This window comes from Corvus brachyrhynchos, unplaced genomic scaffold (assembly GCF_000691975.1).
Source record: "Corvus brachyrhynchos isolate BGI_N302 unplaced genomic scaffold, ASM69197v1 scaffold97, whole genome shotgun sequence".
In the NCBI taxonomy this organism is placed as follows: Eukaryota; Metazoa; Chordata; class Aves; order Passeriformes; family Corvidae; genus Corvus; species Corvus brachyrhynchos.
The window spans coordinates 4,394,901-4,420,869 of NW_008239758.1; the positions used below are offsets into that span (position 1 = coordinate 4,394,901).

At 41.0% G+C, this 25,969-nt stretch overlaps 1 protein-coding gene across 9 annotated transcripts in view; it reads right to left on the reverse strand.

The window, feature by feature from the left end:
• IL16 (interleukin 16) overlaps positions 1-24,387 on the reverse strand; it is a 38,694-nt gene extending 14,307 nt beyond the window's left edge. For 4 of the 9 annotated variants that reach the window (XM_017742650.1, XM_017742647.1, XM_017742648.1 and 1 more), the window contains exons 1-7: positions 24,147-24,371; positions 15,031-15,084; positions 11,245-11,650; positions 3,393-3,529; positions 2,594-2,726; positions 1,164-1,257; positions 552-694 (exon numbers count right to left, since the gene is read on the reverse strand). In XM_017742650.1, coding sequence (XP_017598139.1) covers positions 552-694; positions 1,164-1,257; positions 2,594-2,726; positions 3,393-3,529; positions 11,245-11,650; positions 15,031-15,080 — 963 coding nt within the window. In that variant the 5' untranslated portion in view covers positions 15,081-15,084; positions 24,147-24,371. Of the gene's footprint in view, positions 1-551; positions 695-1,163; positions 1,258-2,593; positions 2,727-3,392; positions 3,530-11,244; positions 12,379-13,615; positions 14,376-15,030; positions 15,085-24,146 lie in introns of those variants that run through there. The other 5 variants (XM_017742651.1, XM_017742652.1, XM_017742655.1 and 2 more) reach the window with 5 other exon arrangements.
• Between the last annotated feature and the right edge of the window lie 1,582 nt (positions 24,388-25,969).

Below are 25,969 nucleotides of genomic sequence, written 5' to 3' on the forward strand. Positions count from 1 at the left end.
CAGCAGGGTCAGAGTTAATTGCACTCATTACACATCCAAGAGGGTTCAACACTTATTTTATGCAGCAAAGTGAAACTAACAGTTGTTGAAGAGTGTGGAAAATCAGCCAAAATTTTGGTTTCTGCACATGCGAGAAAGTCTCAATTTTGACATGAAAACCAGATTATCTATTCAACAGGGGACTGGGAACAGGATTAAGAGGTAAACATGGAACACCAAAAACACACCTCCAGCCCGGTGCAGGTGACTGGGGAGGCTGGTGGCACCGGGGCTCAGAGTGGGGTGGTGTGAACCACCCTTGGGGGTTTAGACACACCATAAAACCTGCTGGGCAATGGGAGGGAGAACCTGCAGAAACAGGGGTTTGCTGGCACAGAGCCTTTCCCTCTCTTCTGCCCCTCACAGAGGAGGTATTGGGGGTGGAAAGCAGAGGACGCAGAGTGACCATCGTCCCTGCCAGGGCAGATGGGTTCTGGCAGGAGAGTGGCTGCCGTGGTCATCCAGAGAGCCCTGCTGGTGTGTGTTGTTCAGGTGGCTCCTGCAGCTCTTACCGGGGCCCTCCCTGCAGGGCAGTCCAGCTGCTGGGAGAGCGATTTTCGGCTGGCGTGGAGGGCGTGGGGCTGTCGGTCCCTGAGGGGCACAGCTCTCCGGGGCGCTGGGCCCTCCACCTCCCCGGCCCAGAACGGGCTCACACCTGCCAGGCGTGGGGAGAGAGGTGTGTTACTTCACAGGGCTTGGACACATTAGCACAGTCACTTTATCAGGTAAATGTTACTTAGGAATGTTTTTCCCTTTGTCAATCTCCCTGTGAACTGGTGGATGCTTTCAGCTGTTACTTTGGGGATAGCCATTAATGTTAAATATAGCAGAAAGCAAGTGTTCCCTACCAAAGAACTGTCGGACTATTTAGAATACACCATAAAAAAAGAGCCCCAAACCATAAAGTGCAAACCTTATGCACAAAACCTGGCTGCGGGATGTTGTGAACACACAAGCCGATGATTTTAGACGGTTTAGAATTGCATCAGCAATTCTTAGCTAAGGATCCCAGACTAAATTTGTACAACAGCTCTTTTAGCACCATAGTGCCATCCCACGATGGGGGGCTGTGCTCTGCACTCCCTGAGTATTACAAGAAAGCAGATTCTTTCTCTGCAACTTACTGGTGGAGTTACTGCGAGTCCGCTGACATGCAGCCTTACCGTGCCGAAAACCATTCTGTATTTCCAAAGGCCTTTCCTTACATGTTGGTGTTTCCTAAAGCAAAACAAACAAACAAAACCCCAACAAGCAAAACCTATTGCTATGCGAGACATTTCCAAAGTGATCTAATCTTAAAAGTAAAATTTCCTCTAATTTGGCATCCACACATTTCAGCCTGAGCCAAAAAACACAGAGCAAAATTCATTATTTAAAATAAATAGGAGGATAAATGGGAATGAAGCTCAAAATTTTGCTATAAAGTGGTTATAACAAAGTTGTAAGATATAAATACTCAAAATACAATTCAAGTGTTTAAAAACCCCTGAGGACTAAGTTTTACTGTTTTCAAAAAAATCAGTACCTTCCACTTGGAATCTCCTGTTGCTTTTGAAAATATGGCCACTAATCCTAGCATTTAAAAATTTGAAGATGAAACATTCCGCTTTCTGAATGCAGGTTTTTTAGAGCTATTTGGAAATCAATGCTCACATCTGAATAACAGTTGATGTTAAGAATAATTTCTGGATCTGTATGGCTCCTGCAAGTCCTGATTCTGATCCTGTTTCTGTGACACAATTATTTTCATCCTGAGGCAATCCCAGTTAAAGGGAGGACATTACTAAATACAGACAACATGTGGAAACTGATATACATAAAACAAAATGCCAAATTTTTGCTCAGTGATATTGTGCAGGGGCTGAGAAAGCCACAAGAGCAGAGTCAGAGCACGATCTGTATGTTCCAATCTAACTGGAGCCAAACAAGACAAACACTTTGTTCCAGAATCCTGATTTCGGGAGTTCTGTCTTGGGACACTTCAAGACCTAATGAACGCTAATTTTCCTCTTGGACAGCAGGTGGGGGTATTGCCAAACAGCAAAATCCTGCTAGGGCTTTCCAGTCCCCTTCCCTTAGGGAACTCGTCAGAATAATAAATACAGAGAAGATCCTTAAAGACGAATTTTGAAAATGATTTTTCAGTATTTCTCCTACCAAGCTAGTTAGCTTGAAAAGTCTTTGCTATTAACCACAGATCCTAGATCCACAAAACTACTTCATTACAGGGCCTGCTCTCTGGCTTCTCTGGGATTCTTCCCTTAAACCCACTTCTGCCTTTCTTCGACTTCTAAATGGAAAATTAACATTGACAAGCTGTGTGTTTCTAAAAGGAGGGGTTGAACATCCCTTGCTAGAATTTCCCAAGGCCTTGGCCTCCCCGCAGCCTCTGTTTATCTGGGAAAAAGCTATGCTGAAAGTCACCAGAGTCTGACCACAAGAGGTTTTGGGTTTTGTCAGCAAAGGCAAAATCATATTCTTCAAACATCTGATGAACAAACTCTTCTTCTCTCTGAAGTAAATGTCCAATCACCCCACAGCTGCTCATGCTTACTTTGTTAGCCATCATGATGTTCACCAGCCTTGTCACTGGGGGAATGAGAGATTCAGCCTCCTTTCTGGACAGGTCTTTCAGTGATTGTGCATTGAGCGTTAGCAGTTCATCCCTTGGGCTCAGACAACCATCCCTTACAGATAAAAAAGAAACGTTTGCATATTACTTCACAAGGAATAATACAGCTGTATCCATGTGCTGCCTGTCTCACTAGCTGAGGAGTCAGCTGCAATTCTTCCTTTGCCCTGACCTGGGTTGCCATCAGATGCCTTGATGTGTGATACACCCCATCCCCTGCTAGGAGTTTTTCCTGTTGCTGCTCTCTTCTGCTCAGTCCTGGTGTTCACTGGCCGCCTTTCCACACACAGCTAGCATCCTGACAAGATATTCCTCCTCTCTCACCATCCTGCATTTGCAAATTGATCAAAGACTACATTTAGTCCCTGTCAGGAACCTTGGCTCACATTGCTTTCCAGCGGCCTTGTGGGCTGGTGCCATCCTACACTGCCCTTTAACAGGGCATCACTGTTTGAAAACCTGATGTTATGTACACTCTCTCCTTCTTCCAGGGTTTATTTCTTAGTGTAATTGAACAGCATTCGATCCCTGAGGGGCACAGCTTTACTTTTCTAGAATCTTGACCTGTGTCTGGAACTGGAAGCAGTGTAAGAAATGATTCCCAGACATCACTTTTTTCTCTGGAGCTGAGCTTCAAGGCTTTGGCACAGAAAGCTGGTCGTGCAAAATATGAGCGAGCAAATGTCTCTGTAAGAACTTGCTAACTCCACATGTACTGTACCTGTTTGCTGAGCCTTCAGCAGGCACGTGGCTGCCTGTGAACCCTTTCCAGAAAGATGCACATCTTGGACTCCTAGAGAGCTTGATTCCCGAGCTGCTGTTCCCTGATGTTGTACACAGCCTGCAGATGCAGCTGTCCTGATCCAGAACATGAAAGGTTGCATGAGAGAAAATGTACTAAAGCTGTTGAAAGTTACTTACACTTATTCTGAGCCTTTTTAAGAAATACGGAAAGTGTTCTTGTTCTTAGAACCAGGTTGCCTCCAAGGAGAACAGGAGCCTTTAACAATGTCCATTTGAGAAAGAACAACGATATTATAGAGTCAGTGTTTTACAGAAGTTATTTTCCTTAGGACTTCAGTGGCTTCTGGCTACAAAAGGGAAGAATTAAAATATAGTGTCCCTTTGCATGAGGGGAAGAGAACAGATAATAGACTTTTCATAGTAACTGGGTAAACTTTGCCTATGCTAGCTATTGTAAGAAAAGACAGGGAGGAAAATAAACACATGCCAGAAAATTAAACGCTCTGGAAGACAGAAGTGGTCTGAATGGAAAATAGGTGTGTACAAAACACTAGAAGCTCCACCTCTGCTGCTGACTTGTTAAGTGGGGGCAGGGCACCAGAGAGTTCTGCAGCAGTGGAAAATTCTTTGTCCACTCCAGACTGGTTGCAGTTGCTGTAGTCTGCGTTGCATCTGGAGGACTAATTGTAAGCATATCTTGAATGCAGTTAGGAATCATTAACACAGGGCCATACAGAAGGAGAAGTAGTGTTTCGAGACATATAAAGAAAACAAAGAACGTAGCAACAAAGCATATGAAGCACAACATCTTTGACTAGGAAATACACTCCTGTGGCACAAATGCATGAACACCTGAAAATTCTAAAGAGGTGATGAAAGCTGGAAAGTTAGCACACAATTTCTTTTCCATTTGCTTATTATTTCTCCTGATTCAAGTATTCTCTCATTCTGCTCCCATCTGAACCCACCTCCTCTGCCCTCGCCAGCCTCTCCATACTCCACAAAGTGAAGAGGGCTCTCAGTGTATCCTGGATCCAGGCTTGTTCCCAAGAGATTTGTATGACTGAGGTATAGATTTCTGAAGGGGAGGCAAATTTCATATGTTAGGACAGGCCACAAAATATAACAGTGGTACACTGTCTGTACTGCTCCCAGGGCCCCTGGTCAAAGTGGCATAAAATATTTCCAGTAATCTGTAGTCCTCTGAGAGCACAAGGAAAGCTGTGTAGCCACTTTCACCATCAGTAGGGCTTCATTTCTGCCCTAGGCAGAGTTCATCCAGCCCTGAGGATGAGAATCATTATGCTCCTTCACCCCAAATCAATAGGGATCACATCACACCTGACTGACAGCAAACACAAGCTGCAAATTTACAGCAATGCCAATAAAGGTCATTATCTTTTAGGCTGGCTGCCGAAGCCTGGCTCCCATTCTGAAACCTGCCAGAGTAAATCTGAGGCTGTGAATGAATGAAATATTTAACTTGGAGCCCTGGGCTCACTGCAGGCTGAATTCAGTAGGTAATGGATAAGGGCTATGCTTGTATTGACTGACCCATTAACTCTGTGGGTTTGCTTACATTCCAGATTGTCTGCCTTTAATGGGGAGTGTCTGAATTTTACGAAGCCTTTTTTGTTCGTGAAGAGTGCTTCTAGTGAGTAATATGTTGGTAAGGATATAAGCATGGACTGAATTCTATCTTAAACCAGTTTGCTTGAACTCTAATATTAGTTTTGGAGCTTTAATATTTACTTTTCACCCGAGGTAAATATCTTGGGAAATACTTACTTGAAATCAGGATTACATTATGTTCTATTTTTTTTTTTTTAATCTTACGGCAGTGCTTTGAAGTCTTCAGCATGGTGACAAAGATTAATATTCTGATGCCTTAAAATTTGAGATCTTGAGTAGCAAAAAATGAGAATTCCCTTGTCTGTTTGCACTGTCCTTTATTTCAGGTATGATTATGAAATTACAGGTCACATTCTGCATATGTGAAACATCCATTAAAACTCACAGGGTTTTCAATAAGCTGGTGTGCTTGTTTTAAAACATGAGAAATGTAAGACAGCTATTAAAGGTAGGAAATTATTCTGCCATTTGGCTGAGTACTTCTGAGATGTCAGCTGCTTGTGGATCGGGGCTGTTGCGAAAGAATAATGGTATTAAAAACTTAGTGTTTAAAGGAGTCATTTCCTTTCTTTCTCCTCTAGTCAAAATCCAAGTTTGGGCTTGCCAGCTTCCCTTCTTAGGGAATACTGTTGTATAATGCTCCCTTGGAAGATACACGTATCCTCTCACAGATACCTGTCAGACACACGCACGTAACTTTGCACAGCTGCTCCCCACACTTCATTCTCTTGATTTTCATGGGCCTTTTCAGACTGTCCCCAACTCACCTCTGTTAAAAGCAGTCACACTTATGCCTTCCTACAGCTTGTTCACAGTACATAGCTACAGTGTTTGTGTTTATAAATATTGTCATAATTAATTGTCCAAAAGTGAAGTGTCTCTGCCCAGTTCCGCAGGACGTCACCGAGCGCAGGGGGGTTGGCTCTGAGGTTTTGCATCTCAGCACCACATAAGTCCTTTGGGGAAGGTGCTGTATTTTCTACAATGGGACACGTGCCAGGCTGGAAATTCTGGCTTGTATTGGGACATACATGTGAAATGTCACCAAATCAAAACTGATACGAAGATTTTTCCAAGAACAGTAAGTTGCATGCACTTAGTCATTAGGAAAGTAGAGGTTAAATCCCTTGCACACTGCAGAAAAATCTTGGGAACAATTTTTGTTTATGTATGTAGTCATCTTACCCAGTTGGGCTACATGTCAAATTAGCTCTGTGTCTCAATCATTGCTGCAATTCATTTAGGTGAATTACTAAAACAAAAAACAAAACAAAAAAAAACAAAAAAAAAAAAAAGTTTTTATTGGGCTACAGACATGTGGCAAATATCTGTATGTTGTCAACATCTGTATTTTTTGGGTCCTGGATATAGATCATTATAGTCATATCCAAGTTATTGCAACATGACAGAAAATTAATAAAAGCTGTACTTCAGAAAAATAAATGTTTGACCAATTCATGTGCCAGCAGTCAATTTGCTTTGGGTTTAGTTCTTTAATATCTTTTTTCCTGTCTCTCTGATTATTTTATGCATAGAAATACTGCTGATGGTTCCAAGAGTAAAGACAGTGTTTATTTTTGTATCCTTCTCCTTTTTAAAGTGTACTGCTTGTTTTGAAAGGTGATTCATAGGTCTGAACATAGTGAGAACTGAAAATCTGCTAAAGGAAGGCTGGCAGGTTTGGTGTGGGGGCAGGTGGATTCTAGGTCAGCCTCATCTCTTCATTATTAGAACAAATATTTAAACATGTATTAGCTGCCAGTGAATTAACTCTCTGCTTTGTCTCCCAGCATTCAACACTCCGGGGAAACTTTTTTCTGCATTGTAAGTTCCACTCAAAGCAAAATTTGTATTTAAACTGAGTCTGCTTGGCTGAAAGATAAAAATTAAAGGAGTTTAAGAGCCTTCTTGAATTTTCCACAGGTGAGAATAGATTAACTTTTCTGTGTTTAATTCTGGAAAAGTAATTTGCACATCCAGGACAACTCTCTCTTCCTGTTCCCCCTTTTTTTCATTCAAAATGCAAAGCTTCTGAGGATGTTTTTTATCTGCCATTTAAAAGATTTCTTTTTCCTTCGTGCTTTCATTAGACATTTCTAGCCCAGAGTCCTGTCTCAAAACATCTAATTCCAGATGTTGTTTAGAATTAAGGGTAACCATGGCATCTGTGGAAAACTGAAAAACTTTTGTGCACTCTTGAAGTAAGACACAGTAGTTAGATTGTCTGAACTGAAATGTTATACAAGGCTAGTTCAAGTAAGGTCTTGGACTCAGTTAACCAAGTGCATGACAATGAGCTAATTGACTGCTGGTTTGAAAAAAAAGGAAAAAATAATAAAACAAAAAGAAATATATCTAACAGCAGTACAATAATGTATTTAAATATTTAGCTTTTCTAGGTTTATGACTTTGAAATGGCTGGGATTTCCAAGAGAGTACAGTCTTTGGGGATTTTCTTCAAGAAGGAATTTTTTTCTGCATCAGTTCTAACAGAGAAAGAGCCAGAGTGTCTCTGGCATAAACTCCCTCCACTGGTTCTGACGTACCCAAGCCCAATGCCTTGGTCTTTTAAAAAATATTTATAGTAGATGTAATTCATTTTCCCAGCAGCATATTCCCTTTGAAACCAGTAAAATGGCAGAAGCTGGAAAGCAAGGATGATGCAAGGAGCAGGACATGGGACCAAGTTTTGCCCTAGACACATCAGATGTTACAGAAGGACCTTTCCACCCATCATCTGCCCTTTGCTGTGTTTCCCTGGGAGCCTCTGCCTGGCCTGCATTTTGCAGCACACGCTGTGTTCATGGAACAGCCCCTTCCCCAGCTTGGTCTGAGCATGACCTGACTGTTGTACAGCAAAAGCAAGAAGGCTGGGAAGACAGAAAGAGACAAGTGTGAAAACTGAGGAGAACACATAAATATCTAAATAAATGCAGTCTCCTCTCTTGGCTTTGTTTTTCCATCCTGCCCGTGGGCTTGTGTTTGAGACATTACAGTCTGTTGCCATAGCACTTGTCCTGGTATCACAGGGCCAGCTAACTGGCGTTTGCATGGAGGCAAGTTAAGAAAATTACATTCTGCTGATGACCAAAGGAGAAAAATTACCTTTTGCCTTTTCCCTCCTTCAAGCAGAGGGTCAGGGACCAAAGGAAGCAAGGGTGCAGAAGTTTCTAGAACCAAGCAGAGCCATGCAGTCAGGTCAGCTTGGCTCCCATATTTATTTCATCAAAAGTTAGCCCTTTTGTATTCTGGTTTATTCTAGATGCTATTCCAACCCTGCTGCCAGCCCCACTGGTAGCTCTCAGTGCTTCCCAGTGTGCTGGGGGTGCAGGGAAGAGGGAATGCTTCTTGAAGGAGTAGAAGTGCTTCTAGAAGCAGCTCTCGCACTCAGCAGAGCCTGCTGCTCTCTGAAGGAGTTGATATCGTCTATTCCTGCCCAGTTCCCCAACAACTGGAGTGATTTCAGTCTGAGCAGGCAAAGGCGCCTTCCACAGGGTTTGCTGTGCCCGTGCTCATGGTATCAGATACTGCTTACCATTTCTTTGGTTTCTTTTCCTTTCAGGCCATGTGAAAATTGCTGATTTTGTGAGAAGCAGACTAAAAAGGAGACCTGCTTGTTTATACATGGACCAGCTGGCAGTCCAGCATACCAGACCAAGCACACCTCATCTCGGAAAGTGTCTGAACAAATGACACCAAGGTAACCCCGGGCCTCTAGACACAGCAAGCAATAGTCAGTATAAGTGAATAGTGGATCACAGAAACCAAATGAATTAAAAAACTGTTCATCTGCTCTCATTGCTGACAGAATATTGGAGAAGGGAAAAAAAAAAAAATCTCTGTTATCTTGTCCTGAAACCCTGTTTGATTTGCTAATGGTTTACTGCTTATGGTGAATCCCATGCAGTCAGTAGAGTATGGCTCAGAGAAGTAGTTTAAGGTTTTGAACAGAAAAAAGGATCTTGCATTTTGAATACTGATGTTACAGGTTCCCCCTTACTCTGGAGAAGAAATGCACAGGGAGCATTAAATCATGCAGCACTTTTAGGCATTCTTCTCTCCTTCCTTGTGACATCAAATATTAAGTTGTTCAGTTCTGTGGAAATTATTAACACCTTCGGAGTCACGCTTAGGGCTGGAGGTGCTGGAACGCAGAAGAAAAGTGGAATATCCTCAAGAACACCACAGAAAGAATGGAATCAATTTCCTTGAACAAAGATGAGGATTCTTCAGCTCTGAGTCACACATCATGAATTTCTGAAGTGTCACATTTAGACTGAGAGAGAATTACACTGGAACATGAAAAAATACTTGTTCGACTTCTCAGTGAGAGACGTCTTAAGCTTAAGCTTTGTAAGACATATGGCACAGAAAGATTGTTCTGACAGGCTTGTGCTGTATGGAAGGTAGAGATCACTGCTTTCATACTACAGGGGGAAAGCCTCAGCAGCAGCAGCACAGGACAGGGTTGGTGTGGCTGCTACCAATGTTCATCCTACTTAGCATGCCAAGATAAGGCTGTTTAGAATCACTCATTGATCCATGACTCTGAAAGGTATGGAAGATTAGCAAGTAGCATTTGAAGAGGTTTAGATTGCATTGAGAGCTCTGGAGTGGGAATTTAATGGTACCCATAGTCTACAGCAGCACTAAGCAACCCAAATGCTGCTGTGAGGGACTGAGCTGCTGACTAATTTATGGCAGCATCCATCTGACACATGTTCTTCAGTGACACTCATGCTTCAGCCTGAGAATGGATTTATACCCTTAGCAGGTCTATTTTATATGTGCAAAGGCATTGAGGGACTGACTCTGTTCCCCAGATCCCTATTTTAGCTGCTTGCCAGCTATAAAAGCAAATGATCTAAACTTCCATTCTGCAGCAAGATCCTGAGCAGTTGCACGTGGATATGGATCACAACAGTTGTTGGAGCTCTGCACACTTAGGAGATGAGCAAGCAAATAGACTGTGGCAGCTGACACACACCTAAGTGCTTCAACTTTTTAAAAGAGGAGATGGGGGAGTGCACAGAGGCCAGCTCCTTCTTCACTCAGAGAGAGACATCAGCAGGGTGCATTTGGACTGCTTCCAAAAAGGACTTGTATGGTTTTGCAGGAGACTGAGTGTGTTTTGGGACTTGGGTCTTGTTTTCTGTCAGAATGCAATAGCAAGCTGGTTTGGTTTTGGTCTTCCTGCTGGGACTTTGCCAAGGGTTCACACACCTTGCATCCATCCCGCTGCAGTCTTTGCAATGCTGGGCATGCCGTGGTCATTATCAAGAGTAAGGTGGATTCTGATTTTTAGTAGCACTTGTGCCACTGTGTGTTTAGACATAGAGGTCTAATTTTAGCCAATATATATTTTATTTTATATAAAATAAAATAGAATATACAAGAAATACAATTTAGGTGAAAGAATCAGTTCTTTCACGTAAGCACCTATTTGCACAGATAAAAGGCATGTAATAAAGGAGCTGCCAGGAGGACACTTGCAGTGAGGTCCCTTTTACACACCGCAGCAGAGAGAGAGCAGGTAGAGAGAAAGTGGAAAAATTAGGATATCCTACAGAAAGTGCTTTCTAAAGGCATCTAAAACATATTGCTCAGACTGAAAAGTTGTTCAGATTCTTAGGGTTCACATAGCTGATTAAAGAATATATTAAATGAAAGATTAAAGAATATATTAAAGAATAATATCGTAATATGAGGCTCTTGGACTTCTTGCATGTCTAGGAAACGTGACATCTCTGGTGGTTTTAGAGCCACCACTACCTTCTTCCTGGAAAAGAGGGAAAGAGCATCTGCCTACTGAATCTCCTGTGCCTTACACAGTATTGATACAATTCATGCTTGCGTGGTGTGTGAGATATCATGGTACCACACTACCAGTGCACTTTGCTACAGTGACAGGTTTGTATTTTGAGCTGAAGACTCTACTGCAGATAGAACAAGCTGTGCTTGTCTGAGCACTGAGTGGCCTAGAGGCACTGATTCCAGCAGATTGTCCATCAGCAGGGTGCAACAGCCTGGCAGGGAAGCCAATATATTTTCATGCTTTTTATGCAGAGCGGGAACACTGCAGGCTCATAGGCTCTGAAAAAGCCAAGTAGAGCCCTCAGTTCCTGAGAAATATTAATTAATCCATTTAGAAATTACTGCAGTGGGGAACATTACAATACACAGCACAAGTTGCCTACCTTGGTGAGGAACTTTCTTCTGGTGTTGTTGCAGTTCTCATTTGCTGCAGATTTGGACTGGAGAATGCTGGTGACTACACGTGGAGGATCAGGTGGGCTGTCTTCTGTCTCTGATGTCCATGGCAGCTGTGTTCTGGGACAGCAGTCAAAATCCTCTTGGCCCCAGCTGGTAGAGATCTCAAAGGAATCGGGGCATTTCTCGTCGGGACTTGAGCCGTCATCGCTGGTTTTGGCGTTGCAGAGTATAAGTGATCTTGAAATGGAGCGAAACTTTCTTGACTTCCTGTTCCCAGCATGGTTCTTTTGATCCATCTTCAGAGAGCCACTGCTCTTTTTCCTGTCATTCTCCCATTTATGTGGCATGATACTTTCAATAATTTTCTCTGCTTCTCTTGTGCTAAATATCCTCCAGGAAAGGAAATATAAAAGTAAGTTGTAATATACCCCACTTTCTCCCACTTAATAACCTACGCTACTGGAAAGCCCTAATGAATAAATCGAATCAACAGAGCCTTTCAGTCTGAGAACAGCCACGTGATATCTCATGACTTGCTAATTCTGCTTCTGTGCAGAGCTCTACTAGATTCTCCTTCACCTTTTCATTCTCTTGCCATGTTACCCAAGCAGAGTGGAGTGCTTTTAATAAATGTTTGTGATGCTTCCATTGTCTGCTTGCTTTGGGCATCTGCTGAATTTGCATGTTGAAATCCCAAACTGAAAAGGAAGTTACTTTAAAAGCATTATTCTATCTGCCTAATACTATTTGGAAAGAAGAAGCTCCTTCTGAAGTTTGATTCATGAAACCACTATAATTCAAAGCAGATTAATCAAATTGTTGACACTAAGTTCTCTGCCTGGCACATCCGAGTTGTAAGTGGTTTAGCAAAAGTAGATCTTAGCCTTGAGAAAGTAAGGAATGTCAGGCTGCCATAAAATTTCAACCTTTGCAAACCAGAACTCACTTAAGGCTGTGCATTTAAGAGTAACAGAGAGATCCAGTGAAGCACTTAAGATGTGAATATCTGATTAGGGATTGAACTCTGCAAAGGAATACAGCTCCAGTACATCAATCAAAAAGTGTCCTATTACAGAAATGGTTTGTTTCAGCACATGATTCAGCATATAAAATTAAGATAAATTGGAAAAAAAGAGAAACAATCAAAATGTAGCAAAGGTTGGAGGTTTTATAAAATGAGTAACATAATGAGCATTTTAAGATAACAAATGGGAGTTCTGTAAAATTCTTTTTCTCTCAGAAAAAGCTTTCTAGAAATGCTGTGGTAAGTAGGTGTCAGTGCTGAAAATTCAACACCAGGACATCTTAATTAATTAATTAATTGAAATTAATTACTTTGACTCTCTCACCTTTGTTTTATCATCATATTTACTACACAAACTTTCCTATTCTCCTCACAGAACCTAACTGATGCTGTATGTTGCCATTCTGGAGAAAATAGGAATTTAAACTTAAGTATTGCATAAATCAAAGATTCTGTGGGTGTATAGGAGTATACGTCAAGTTCTTCAAAGCTGGTGTGCTTTCTGCCCCTCTCTGTGTGTCTTTGGGATCCTCTCTGCTCCTGTGGGAGAGTCTGACCCCCCTGGACTGGAACAGGGCAGTGGAAGTCACTGGGCTCCCAGCCTCCCTGCCATTGGCATGAGGGAAGCTTTCAGAGTCAACCTGAGCTTGCATATTCTCCAGTCCCTTCAATTCACAGAACATTCTACTGTTTTCTTCTTTTAGAGTAGCCTCTCTGATGAATGACGAGATTGGTGTGATGGAGAACTGCCCAGCAGCACAGCCACTCTCCCTCCCTGTGACACAGAGCACACCAATGTAAGGTCTGGAGATCTTGTTTGTGTCTTTTAAAAGATGCCCTTTTTAGTGTTTTGGTAAGCCTAAAGTTTTAGGCTACCATCATATCCGTGAACTAAATTGCAGGTTTTGAATTTGGAAATCCCTGTTAGCATCTCTGCTGTATTAGGAAATTCATCTTGCTAAAGCCTATGATGTTGTGTTTCCTGTATGTCTAAATGAAGGTAAAAATGCAATCTGGCCCATCAGACCAGAATGGGGAGTTGAAAAAGAAAAGATGTCTGAGGTGAGGGGAATTTCTGCAAGTCTCTACTCTCAGCACCTGGGTAGGAAGCAACAGGGCTGGAAGTGAGTGGAGTGTGCATCACTTGAAACTCTGCAATAGGGATCAGTGCTCCTGGCAATCGCTATTAGACACTGGTAACAGCAATGTCACAAATGAACCCCAGTTACACATCCAGACCCAAACAATCCTGCCTGTGTGGGGAAACTAAAAGAAAGGACACTTTTCATTCAAGGATTTCAGTGTTGTACAAACATTAACCACACTCTTACTTTTCTCGAAGAGGAAGAATTTAAAAAGAGCTATTTAGCATTTGGATAAGCAGAGGACTTGATAGCTTAATGGTCAAAATGCAGCTCTCTGGAGACTGGCATGCTAGAATGAAGTCCTTTCTTGCTCTGCCTGAAGCTGTTGAGCTTAAGAAGGGAGAACTGCCACCAGTATTAAATCTCCAAGAGGTGCCTCTCTGGCTCTGCTAAACATCTGGGATGCAGGGACACATAGGAGCACCTGTTGAAACAGTGAAGGGAACACTGGTCTAAGTGCATTCTTCTTCCCCATCCCCCTGTAATGCTCCTGAGGAGTTTCACCTTATGCAGAGAGAACTCTTTGCCCTGCTGCAAAGAGTTTCCTCAGCTGTTTCCTCCTCCCCCACCCCCATGAGAGTTCCATCCACTCAAAGAGCAAGTTTAACCCTGAATGACTTACCTAATCCCACAGTGAGCCAGTGGCTGATGTGAAAATAAACCCAGTAGACCTGAAAACTTCCAGTTAAATACTTGCTATAAGTATTAGATCACAAGTCCTAACTAAGGCAACGTTCTTTCCAGAGCTGCCGATTCAGGGTTGCATAAGTGACAGAAATATAGGAGGTACCAAAAACATAGTCTATAAGTTTTCCAATAAAAATATCCAGAAATGTTATTTTATGCAGCATACAATATCACCAGGGCCAGAGAAGCTCTATGATTCATTGCCATCTTCCACCAAATTTAATTAGAGATATTGATGGCATGGACAATTACTTCTAAGTCAATTCTCCAAACCATTCATCTTTTTCTCCAGTGCACTCACTGCTTGTCATTTTTTTTTGCCATTCTTATACCTCCAGATCGCCTGATGGAAGCTGTCTGTGGTTTGTAATGCAAACCAAATGTTCCTTCTCTGTTTCATTTTTTTTCCCCAAGCTTTATTTTTCCAGCTTTAAATCTAAAAAGCCCAAACTCACTCTGTCTTCTGCAAACAAAATACATGATCTGAGCTGTGGCCATTTGGTTCAAATTTTTGGTTGGATATTAAACCAAGCATTTACAAGATACAAATAATTTGGTGTAGTTCCCAGATTGAATGCAAATGCTCTGCTGTTAACCAGACAGTAGGAAAGACAGAACTTTACTAGCAAGAACAAGGTGAGTTTTACATTACCGAGTGCTAGCAGCATCCTCTTTTAATCTAGATTTTGCATCCTAATTTAATCTAGATCTTGTGATCTTACTCAGATTCATTACTGAGCAGTACTATTAGCACTGAACTACTGCAGATGTCTAGGGTTTCCACACAGTAGGAAAAGCTAAAGATTTGGAAGCTTTCTAATAAAGAGTAAGAAACTCTCAGAGAGTTGAATTAAAAAATAATAACAAAAAAAAACCCCTAATTGTAAAATAAAAATTCAAAAGGAGGAACTTACAACAGCGAGGCAGACAAACCTGACTCCTGCAGAAGGCTGTTCCTCTTCATAGGCCTGGCAAAAAAGACAGTGAATAATTGAAAACACACTCTCCTGGTGCCACGTGACTCAGTTTCAGTAATTCTGCTCAGTACATTGGAACGGAGCTATTGTCTCCTAATTGAGGAAAATGTCAGCAAGGCTAGATAAACAAAAGCAATGGGATGCAGTATTGGGGAAACTGTTTCCAGCAGGCTCCCAGCTACCCAGAGATGGCAGGACCATTTAAGGAGTTTGTGTCATTTGTTTTTACCCATCACTCTCTGGTCCTAGGATTGATGGGGTTTGGGCATGTTAGACCTACCTGAGGGGACTTGGGGCAACAGCAGAGTCTGTGTAATCCAGTGAAGGTTTTCTGTTGGAGGCTGAGATGGCAGGCATGTTCCTTGTATTTTTCAGCAGATATTTTAATATTAAGCTAGGAGGAGTTTCACAAATTCCATTCTGGGAGCAAAACATATTAGGTGCCATTCTTGAATGCCAGACCCCTGTATTGTTCACCATGAACACAATCAACCTACAAGTTCTTAAATACTTTCCCTTTTATGGGCTAGGCTGCAACTTTGTGATCCCACCCGATCAAGGAGTCAGAAAATTGTTGTTTATCACACAGATCATGTCAGTCCCCACCTGTCGACCCTCAGTTGTGCTCAGACAGGCGAAAAACAATCTTGCTGCAGAAAACTGCTTGCTCTCAATAAATTTGTGACAAGATTCATAGGGAGTTTGTAAATTAAAAAAAAAAAAAACCTCCATAAAAGAAAAAATTGTATCTGAAACAGTTAATATTAGTTTATTGAAATAATCAGGCCTCTTTAGAGTGTTCTCATAAACCATAAATCTTGTGCTTTTCAGGAAAATGTAAGCATAAACCTGGCCCTGTCTGGTCATGGAAATGGTCAACATGAGAGTGCTTAAACAGCTGCTGCCCTCTGTGTTCTGTGTCTTAAAGGTCCTGGTCTTATTGCTCTGTCACTAACCTTGCAAAAGAGGGAGAGGAATTATAAAATAGGTTTAAAATATTGCGCAGGTAGGGTCTCATGCTTAGTGGTCCTATGACTTCTAGGTAAAACACAGACTGTAAGGACAAACATCTGTTCCATGAGAATGATTCCCATCCTGGGACAAAAAGGGAAGATGAACTCTGCCCTGTACCGTGTCTACAGGAGCCCTGGAAAACTCTGTCCTTGACAACACAGTTGTGGGCATTCTGTATTTTAAATGTTCATCAAGACAATTTGATGTTATTTTCCTAACATCTAAGTTTTTGGGATATTAGTTCCCCAAAGGAAATCTTCTCTAAAGGACACAGTTTTTACATGACTCACTGGTTAACAAATGATGTGGAACATTACCCAACTCTTTCAGAAGAACCGAGACTTGGTGCTGAGTAGTGATCAACAGTTACGAGGTAGCTTTCCTGGAAAGGACGAGAAATAGGGAGCTGACTTTTTATTTTGGGGAAGAGTTTGTCCCTGTATTTGAAGAGAAAAGGCAGTGGCCTTGTACATAAAATGAGGTTTTATATGTGGTGCTAGCACTGTAAAAACGAAATATCAACAAGGAAGCAAAGCCACATACTGTTTACCACTTCACTGTCTTTCACTACAACACACACATGTTTTTGTTTAGCAATAGAGAACTCATTCACACAAAATCTCAGCAGTCCCTGAGTTCTGATCCAAGCTGATTGAGCTGGAAGCTCCAAAGCATTGGAAAGCTTGCTTTATTTCTTCCCATTGTCACATGCTTTTGCATTTCCTGACTATGGACTGAATAATGTCATCCCTAAGCCACTGGGAGTTTTGTTCATTCCAAGTCTGGACTTCTGCCAGGGCCAGCAGCAGAAACATAAATATCACAAGGAGGGGCTGTTTTTTCATGTTGCTTTACTCTAACCTTTTGCAGTTTTTTCCATCTTCTCTGTACAGTAATTGTTCAGTGCCCAGTGGTGAACAGAAAAGCAGGTTTTTAGAAGCCATAAGGAAAAGGAGAGAGAGAGAGAACTTCTACTGTGCCTGCCTTGTTGCACTAATGGTATGCTTTGAAATTGGATACTGTGGTCAATCTTCATTACTTAGCTCAAAGGTAGTGTAGCAGGAAAAAGGCATTGAACACTGATCAGAGGCTGGAATTTTGTATTAAAAGATTGAAATTATGTGGACTCTCCTCTGCAGAAAGGAACTGCATTGATAAAAGTTTATGAGATAATAGGAAATATGAGGTAAATCAGTGTGGTTTCTTTACTTCCTTCTCATGTGAGGGACAGGAAAAGAATGTGGTAAAAATAAAGAGTGTTCAAACAAATAAAAGGAAATACTTAAAATCTAAAGCATAATGAATCTGTGGAACAAGAAGGCAGCAGATATCATGGGCACTTTGAAGTTAGCTGTTTTGTCTTTGATTTCAGTCAGAGATTTCACCCCAAGAGGGTGCAGCAGCTCCTGCTCCAGAATGAAAGTCAAACAATGCAGTTCACAGACAGAGTGATGCTCCTGCCATGGGATAGTTACCATAAAATGGGAGTAAGTTGCTGATGTCTGGAGTTAGTGTCTATTGGCAGTGGGTAAAGGAAAGAGAGGAGCCACTGGATTTAATACTTATGGCAATTCTTCTCTCTTGCATGGCTAAAATCAGGATGTGTCTGGAACCATAGCAGATACAGGAGTCGATCCCTCTTTTCTCCAAATTGTTTTCCATATACTCAGGTTTGGATTCTAGAGGACAAATATGCAGACTATTCAGTACCAAATATTTTGCCTGTTGCTACTGGTGATAACCTTTTCCAAAAAGGAACATATAAATTTAAACAGGACATTAGTACTGGGCAAAGCAGATCTAAGTAATGATGGAACAGCCTCAGTCCTGATCTCCACCCAACTGCAAATACTGCTTGTGTTAACATGAAAGAAAGCCAATAGTTTGGAGTGTTCAAGTTTTGTCCTGTCTTTACATTATTCAGCAAACTGATCAATGACTTTTGCCTTAAACACAGTCACAGTTTTCACATTTGCCATATTCCAGACTACAGTTATGTTGCACAGGACAATCCATCCCCTCATTGCTGCTAAGGCAGGCTGGAGTAGTCATCTCTGTCTTGGGTTTCATGACGTTCACACTGCCCTTCCATCCATGAGAACACAGCAACACAGCATGCTGAGTCACTCTGAAAGCCCAGCTAATCCAGTATCCTTCTCCAGAAATAACTGATGGCAATTGTTTCAAAGGGATTAACTTGTTAAAAAAAAAAAAAAAAAAAAAAAAGATAGAGTTTGCTTTCAGGAAGAGTTCCTGAGTACCTTGTTGGTAGAGTGGACTGGCACTCAGAGGTTTTTGTATACTATTCCAAAATTCTTGGACATATCATGCTATGATACGACAGTCTTGTTTTACCAGAAGTTACAGCCCCATCATAGATAAGTATTGCATTGTGTCAAATTAGGTGAATCTCTTTCTAATTCCTTTTGTTACTTGGTACCTAACTTTTGCCAGGCGGCACAAAGATTTTTTTTTTTTTCTTGTACACATGAAATGAATCCTGTATAGTAGAACTGTAATTTATCCATTTCTGGCTCCCATTAAGCTTTTGATTTCAAGAGTATCCACAGGCAATGAGTTTCATGTGTTACATATAAATGTACTTCCTTGTAATTGTTTTAAATTTGTTGCCTCTAAGATTTGTTCAGTTCTTGTACTAGGAAAAATATTCTGATCTTCACATCTCCATGGAATCCTTTTCTCATTGATCTTTGTACTGATGTCATATTCTATCTTCTACAGACTTTTATCTTTTTTACTTCTGCCCCTCCTTCCAGCTTCACGCTGCTTACATATGGTTGGAACTCCTCCTTTTGCTTCAGATCCTTTTTGAAAAAATTCACTTCCTTTTGTGAACTTTATTACCTGACTATTTCATGATGGTATCCTCCAGCTCTGCAACCTCCTAGACTGTTTTCATGTGAATTGCTTTCCTGTGAATTAATAAAAGTTCCTAGACCTTGTCTTGCCAGAAACATTTGTGTTTCATGACTTGCACTCCCACTCTGTGATTACGAACCTTTCTTGTTGCAGTGCCCCAGAGATGAGCAGTAAAATACTGCTTACATAGTTCCATGCAAGAGGGTCTAACACTAAGTGTACACCCATAAAAAGTATTTTTACCTCATCTTGGGAGCATACCCTGGAACTCCATGAAGAATATGTTACTTTATGCATACAATGCTTTGTTTACAGAAAAAGTAGCCCATGTGATTTACGTAAGTGATTGTGCTGAGAGTGTGTGATTGAAAAAGTGCAGCACTGTGAGTGTAGAGGGTGTTGGCTGTAGCCATGCTGGGGTGCATGAGGCAAGGCAAGACTGGTACCCTTTCAACTAAGTGCTGTGGGCTGTATTGTTATTTTAATATTTTTATGGTGTGTATATAGACTACGCGTATGACATTATGTTGGCCTTCGAGAAACACTAAATATTTATGTCAGCTATGAAGTTGCTAAATATCTGGTACTGAAGGAAAGGCCCATTTTTTTTTAAAACCACTGACTAATGCACAGTTTATAACTTAATGCAGCACCAGAGTAGTAAAAGCATTATGTGAGCTCTCCTGTATGGTGTCAGTCAAATTTAAACAAATATTTTTAAAAGTTATGACTTTACCTCTTCTTTCCACATTTCCAGTCACATAATGCTCCTTTTTCATCTGACTCAGTATTCCCTCTAATTTATAGTTCCCTAAACTGTAGGCAGACATAAAGGGCCCTTTAGGTTGAATGAAAGGAGAATTATCAATAGCAAAAACTATGATTTATAAGGGAAAAAAACATAAAGGGCAAAAGAAAACTGAATTTATTCTACCTGCAAAAAGGATATGAAAATTTTGTCTATATTTTTCATGAGTTCAGTTAAAAGGTGCATTTAGACCTGCCTTTTTTTTAACCTTTTATTGTGAATCCATGTTGGATTCTGTCATATTTGTTGCTACTACCTTCTTTACTCCTTAAACAGCTAGATGTGAATGGATGGAAGTACTGAAAAGGTGAATGTACTCAGTCCACCTGAGAAACAGTGGCAGAATTTGCTCTGTATTTCACACTCTGGTCTGGGCACCACTTGCTACAGCAGCCTGATCTCAGGCTCAACAGAGTCAGGAGCTTGTTATACTTTAGCATTTCACAGATAACCTGTGTGGTCCTGTCTGAGTTGCTGGGTTTGTTGGTTTGGGTTGAGTTGTTTGTGGGATTTTTTTTGAAGGGGAGAAGGTATTGCTGAGTGTTTTAGGGTGTTGTTACGGTTTAGTTTGGGCTTTTTCGTTTGTTTCTTTGTTTTTTTCAGGTAGCGTTGTCAGGGATTGGTGATGAATTAAGCAACCTCTTCTCTTGGATATCTGTGTCTGAATAAAATGACTTTACCACATTTGTACCATTGTCATTTCAGGCACAAGGTTTAAGCAGTAGCTATTTCTTAGTATTTGTCATTCCTGGAGCTTGGCAGAGGAAAAGCTACTTAACACAGGCTGCTTCTTAAGGCTGCATTAGAAAAGTCTTGAGGGCTCTTCACATTTCTGCTGCTGCACCTTATCTCTAAGGCTGTGACAATCAGAATGAAGCTGAGCAGACAGTTTTTGTTTGTGGTGTTGAAGATAACAGTATAAAATTCCGATGGCAGCTCTCTTGTTCTTTGGCAATACTGTAGCTTTTAACTCTGACTTTAGTGGCAGTGCACACCACACGTCACTCCACCAGCATTATTGTTGACAGAAAAATGAGGTTATTTTACAGGTTTCCCATGAGGGAAACAGTATGATCTGTCACATAAAAGGTCCCTGGTAAGGCACAAAACACAATGCTTCTGGCGCTTCATGAGATCTGATGATACCTTGGTCATAGGTGGGATAAATGGTGCTGGGGTCAGCTGTAGGATCCCAGACAGTCAGGATTTAGTGTCTGTGGGAGATTACTTTTCTTCCACATTTTGAAAGCAGCCTACACTTCCAGAGCAGCATCTAATGTTAAATAGTTTAGAGCTAGTGGCTGAGAGATCTCAGCTGAGGATTCCTGATCTTGGGTTTTGCTTTTTCTGCAGAATCAGTTTTCAAGCCCAGAAGAAGTTGTTCTAATTAGCTAGTATAATTAACCTGTCGAACAGAAAATGTTAACCTGTAATTCCTGCACTGCTGAAAATAACTCCTGCTCCAGCTAAAGCTTATCTCTTAAAATAAGCACCAAATCTGAATGTAAAGACATCATTACACTGATCTTGGAAACTTGCTATACACTCAGAGTGTTACACTGCTTAGTTACCATGTCTTTTAAACATCACTGTGTCCTCATTTGCCTTTCTCCCTGTGCTGGCCCAAAAGAGCTTGACTATTGCTTTTATGGCCCAGTAAAAGCCTATGATCCCTTCCCCTGCACTTTTTATGAATATCAGTAGGAGGACCATGGAGTGAGAGGAGTCATGGAAGAGCAGCTATAAACTGGATTGTGGAACAGACTTTCTGCCTCCAGACATGGGGCTGACTTGTGAACAGACTCTGGAAAGGCTCTCTGGATCCACACAGAAAGCTGGTGTGAAACAGTGTGCTGACACTCACACAATGCCATCTACTACACAGGCTTGGTGTGCTTGGCCACTGAATGACCCTGACCCCGCAGCAGAGATGTGCTCAGGGAAGTCAAATTTTCCAGTGTCCTTTTCTTATGTATGCTCATTTTTGATCCAGAGAATACCAAATAATGATTTCCCCAAGAACTAATGCTATCTCCTTTGTCTCAGTTTGGATTTCCCAAAAGAAGCAGCTCTTCTGGGATTTAACTCCCAAGTAATTGTCCAAAACCGTGTTCCAAGATGAAAATATGACCAGCAATATTACCCAGGATTTTCTTTTTCTGGTTCTTTCCTTTTTATTTCAACACCTTTTAAACTGATTATAAATTTTTGTCTTTTTATTCACGGACTGAATCTTTAAAGAATCAACTCAAACATTCAGGAATACCCAGACATTTGGGAGTTGCGTAAGTTGAGGGGTTTTTTTTCTTATTTCTGGCTAAAAGAAAGGACCCTAGATGTATAAAATTGGTATCAGGAAAATGATAAGACTTTGACAATATCAGTTTAGGCTTTGTATTAATCTTGGGCAAAGAAGTAAACTACCCATAACTGAACCTTACCAACCACATCTAATGCACTATAAAGCAGTGAAAATCTGCCCCAGCTCATTTTTGACTGAACACTCTAATTGAGTCTGGAGATCTCCTTCCAGCTCTGATGACAACTTGCTGGTTTGACCCAAGGTTTGCTTTCCCTCCCTCTGAATCCTTGTCCTCATCAAAGAAAGAGGTTTATGGCCTTGTGGTCACCTTCTTTCTTGGGTGTGTGGGGTGAGAATTTCTCTGATGAAAAGTACTGGAAGAAAATTAAATGTTTGTTGCTTGGTTTTTTTAATGGGACAATGGACAAAATAATTAACAACTGGTCTTAGAACACAACAAGAATTTGCTGGTGTCAAGTAATGCTATCCTACAGCAACCCATCTCCTCTTAAGCAGAATCTATTGCGTACAAAGCTTACTCCATATGATGGGGCATGGAAGCTATCTGACAGGGTGCAGTATGTGCCACGCTGGAACACAGGGAGCAGAAATGGTGTAACAGCAGGAGGCAAATAAAGCAGCAGTTCACATCCCCGGTGTTCTCTGACAGCAAGGAGCTGCAGAAGCGATGAGGAGCCTGTCAGGTCAGTCCTGCAGCACAAAGCGAGGCAATTTGACAGCCCCACAGATTTATGTCATCCCTGGCACAGGCTGGTACAGCGGGGGAGCAGGGGAGTGTTTTGTCCCCACCTCCACGCTGGGAGCAATCCCCCTGCAGAGGAGCAGCAGGGGCTGCTCCAAAGCCCCTGCAGTGACTGTGTGTCCCAAGGCTCTGCTCAGCAGGAGCTGTGTGCCCAGCTCAGGGCACACCAGCTCCACCAAACCAGCCTGCCCTGGCAGTATGGAGAGCACAGCATCAATATCCGTGTGCTACACCAGCCTGCACCTTTTTCTGTGGGCTCATCCTGTTTGAATCAGTTACTAATGAGGCACATGATAAAGGGCACTATTAAGTGAACACTGCATTAATAATGCTGGCAAGGTTTCAAGTCTACAGATGTTATTTATAATGCATGACTAAACAAATACGTATCCCCTTTGAGACTGAGACTCAGGAGCAATTTACTGATTTCCTGTATAGGCTAGTTCATACAGAGATTTGAGTAAATACTGCTTTTGAGTGTCTTGCTTGGATCTATGCTCTGGAACTGTAGTAATTTTAAAATAGTTTGAATATGTGTTTTCAGATTATTAGATACTGCCCCTTTCTAGTTCTCATCGAGGAATACATTTTTTCTGTATTGCTTCTTTAAAGAAAAATAAAATATTCAAAGAATGTAGCCTTCAGCTACACAGCACGGTGGAAATGAGTAGAAAGGTTAGAGAAAATTCTGGGAAAAAAATGGGCTTAGCAAAAGCTAAAATAAATCTATTTAAACCCTATATCCTCTCCTTTCCATCGGTTTTTGAAATTAGTTAACCTTATTTATGAAATTTAGTTGAGATACTTTGTAGATTTAAATTGTTTCTAAGTAACAAATCATTTGATCTGTGATTTTGTTTCTTTTCTGCCTCTTATAATATTGCAGGTATCCAGAGGCCTTCAAAACTGAAGAAAGCTGTGAACTCACAAAAGTCTCTGGTCCACTCTGCAGGCTTTTATACACATCAAGAGAAATAGGAGAAATATTTTACAGCAAACTAGAAGGGTCCTAAATTAAGGTACTTCCATGTAGAGCATCTCTGTTTAATTAATAATGCTGATCATTGAACAATAATAATTTGCTTCAAATTTCTCAGATAATTTAAAAACAAAGCAGTGATAACACTGTATAGACAGACAAAAACATAATTTGTGAAATACCTCTTATCTGCTTATTCTTCTCTTTCAAATTCTGAAATTAAAGCAGTTGAAAATAATACATACTGACATGTAATAAGAGCTGACTGCATGATGCCCAAATAATTTGCTATAAAAATATCACTTACCATTGCCAAGTATCTTCTTATTTAAATCTGCTATTATCATTTCTTCTTGGATTTGAAATACGCAGGAGAGTCCATTCCCAGTGTGCTAAATACTTGAGAAAATAATAAATGCGGTGTAACTCCACAGTGTTTGGATGTTTGACTGTAATTCCTAAGCATTCAAAGTGACTACTCAATATAACAACTTTTCCTCTGCAGAAAATGCCTCGCTATTTGCCAGCAAATCTTTAGTGCTTTAGATTGGGTATTTCCAACTACCGCCCTACTTGCTAGGCAGATGTGTATAAAAGAGATGTTATTTCACTGAATCAACCACTGAGATCGTAACCCTTTTCCTGTACCACAAACAGAAATATAAAACCTCAGACTTTCCTTTTGGACTTTTACTGACTTGTGTCTGTTGTAAGAAAGCAAAACACAACTAGTCCAAGCACTAATATATGGAAAATGTGTTAAAACGTTTTAGATCATCTCATTGCTTCTCATTCCTGCAATTCATTGGTTAACTGGCTCCTTCTGTGTTTATGTAGTTGCATGGTACAAATACAACACCTAAACTTCTCGCCCAAAGTTGAAATGATTCATTTATTACTTTTTACACCACCCCCAGGAAAAAAAAAAAAGGAAGAAAGAAAACACACAGTGCTCATTTAACCCAAGTGAGTGAAAACGTCTTTCATAAGGTCTGTAAGGGCTTTAGGAGGTTTTCCTTTGGTGAATAAAGTCTGTGTAGTGGAGGGAAGAGCTTTGTCTGAGGATGGCAGAATTCAGGCTACAGCAAACAGACGAACTAGGATCCTTTTGCTGGGTGAAAATAAGGTAATAGTAAAGGAGGTGCAAGTGTAATTTATTCATATGAGATCAATTGAGATGGAGTCATTGTTCTGAGTGGAGGCAGGACGAGAGAGGAGGTATTTTTGTGAGGGTAGTGTCTTGCTCTCTGGAATTAGATCAACATTTATTTAGGTCCTTTTGTGAGGTGATTATCTATCTAGATAATACATAGGCTTTCCAACTTCTGGGTGCTTATAAATATTAGTTAACCACATTAATTATAACCACAGTGGGGAAAGCACGAGCGGAACAATAAATGAGGCCCACACTAAGAAGTGGAAAACAGGATTAAATGAAGACATTTCCTCTGCTTCTTTTTCTGTAGTGCAGGGCATGGGGCTGTGTGATAAGGCACCATTCCATAGGATGCACCACCCTGATCTCTGATACTGCCTGTGGGTCCAGTCACTGTTAGACAGAGGGGATTACAACAGGTAACCCTTGTTCTCCCAACAGCTCTGATGGGACAGTTCCTCTGCCTTCATTCATCCTCCTCTCCAGATGGACACTAGACTTAATCAGCTTCTAGCCCTAACAGCTTGTTTCAGGACCACAGCTGGAATCAGCATGTCTAGACTAGCAGTGATTTATTCTTGGCTCTCAGACCTATGTGCATGCTACTATTCCATATGCTTCCTGTTAGAGAGGTAATAATGCCATTTCACAGCACAACTTCAGTTTTTCTTTCTTCCTCCCCCTTTTATTGTAATTAGACATTATTTTGCTTATGTAGGAAAATGTCCTGCCCCTGCTCTGAAACAGATCAAACTTCCAGAAAAACAAAATAAAATTCACAAAGGAAACAGTTAAATTTTCTGACTGCCTTCACTGTCAGAGAAAATGCTCAACATATTTGTAAGTTATATAAAACTGCATAAGTTCATATTTTCCTCTCCTGATTTCACGGCCCAGAACAGCAAAAGGACCTTGTGACATCTCTAGGCTCTCAAGAGTTTAGTAATAAAAATAAAAATAATCCTCGGCAGAAA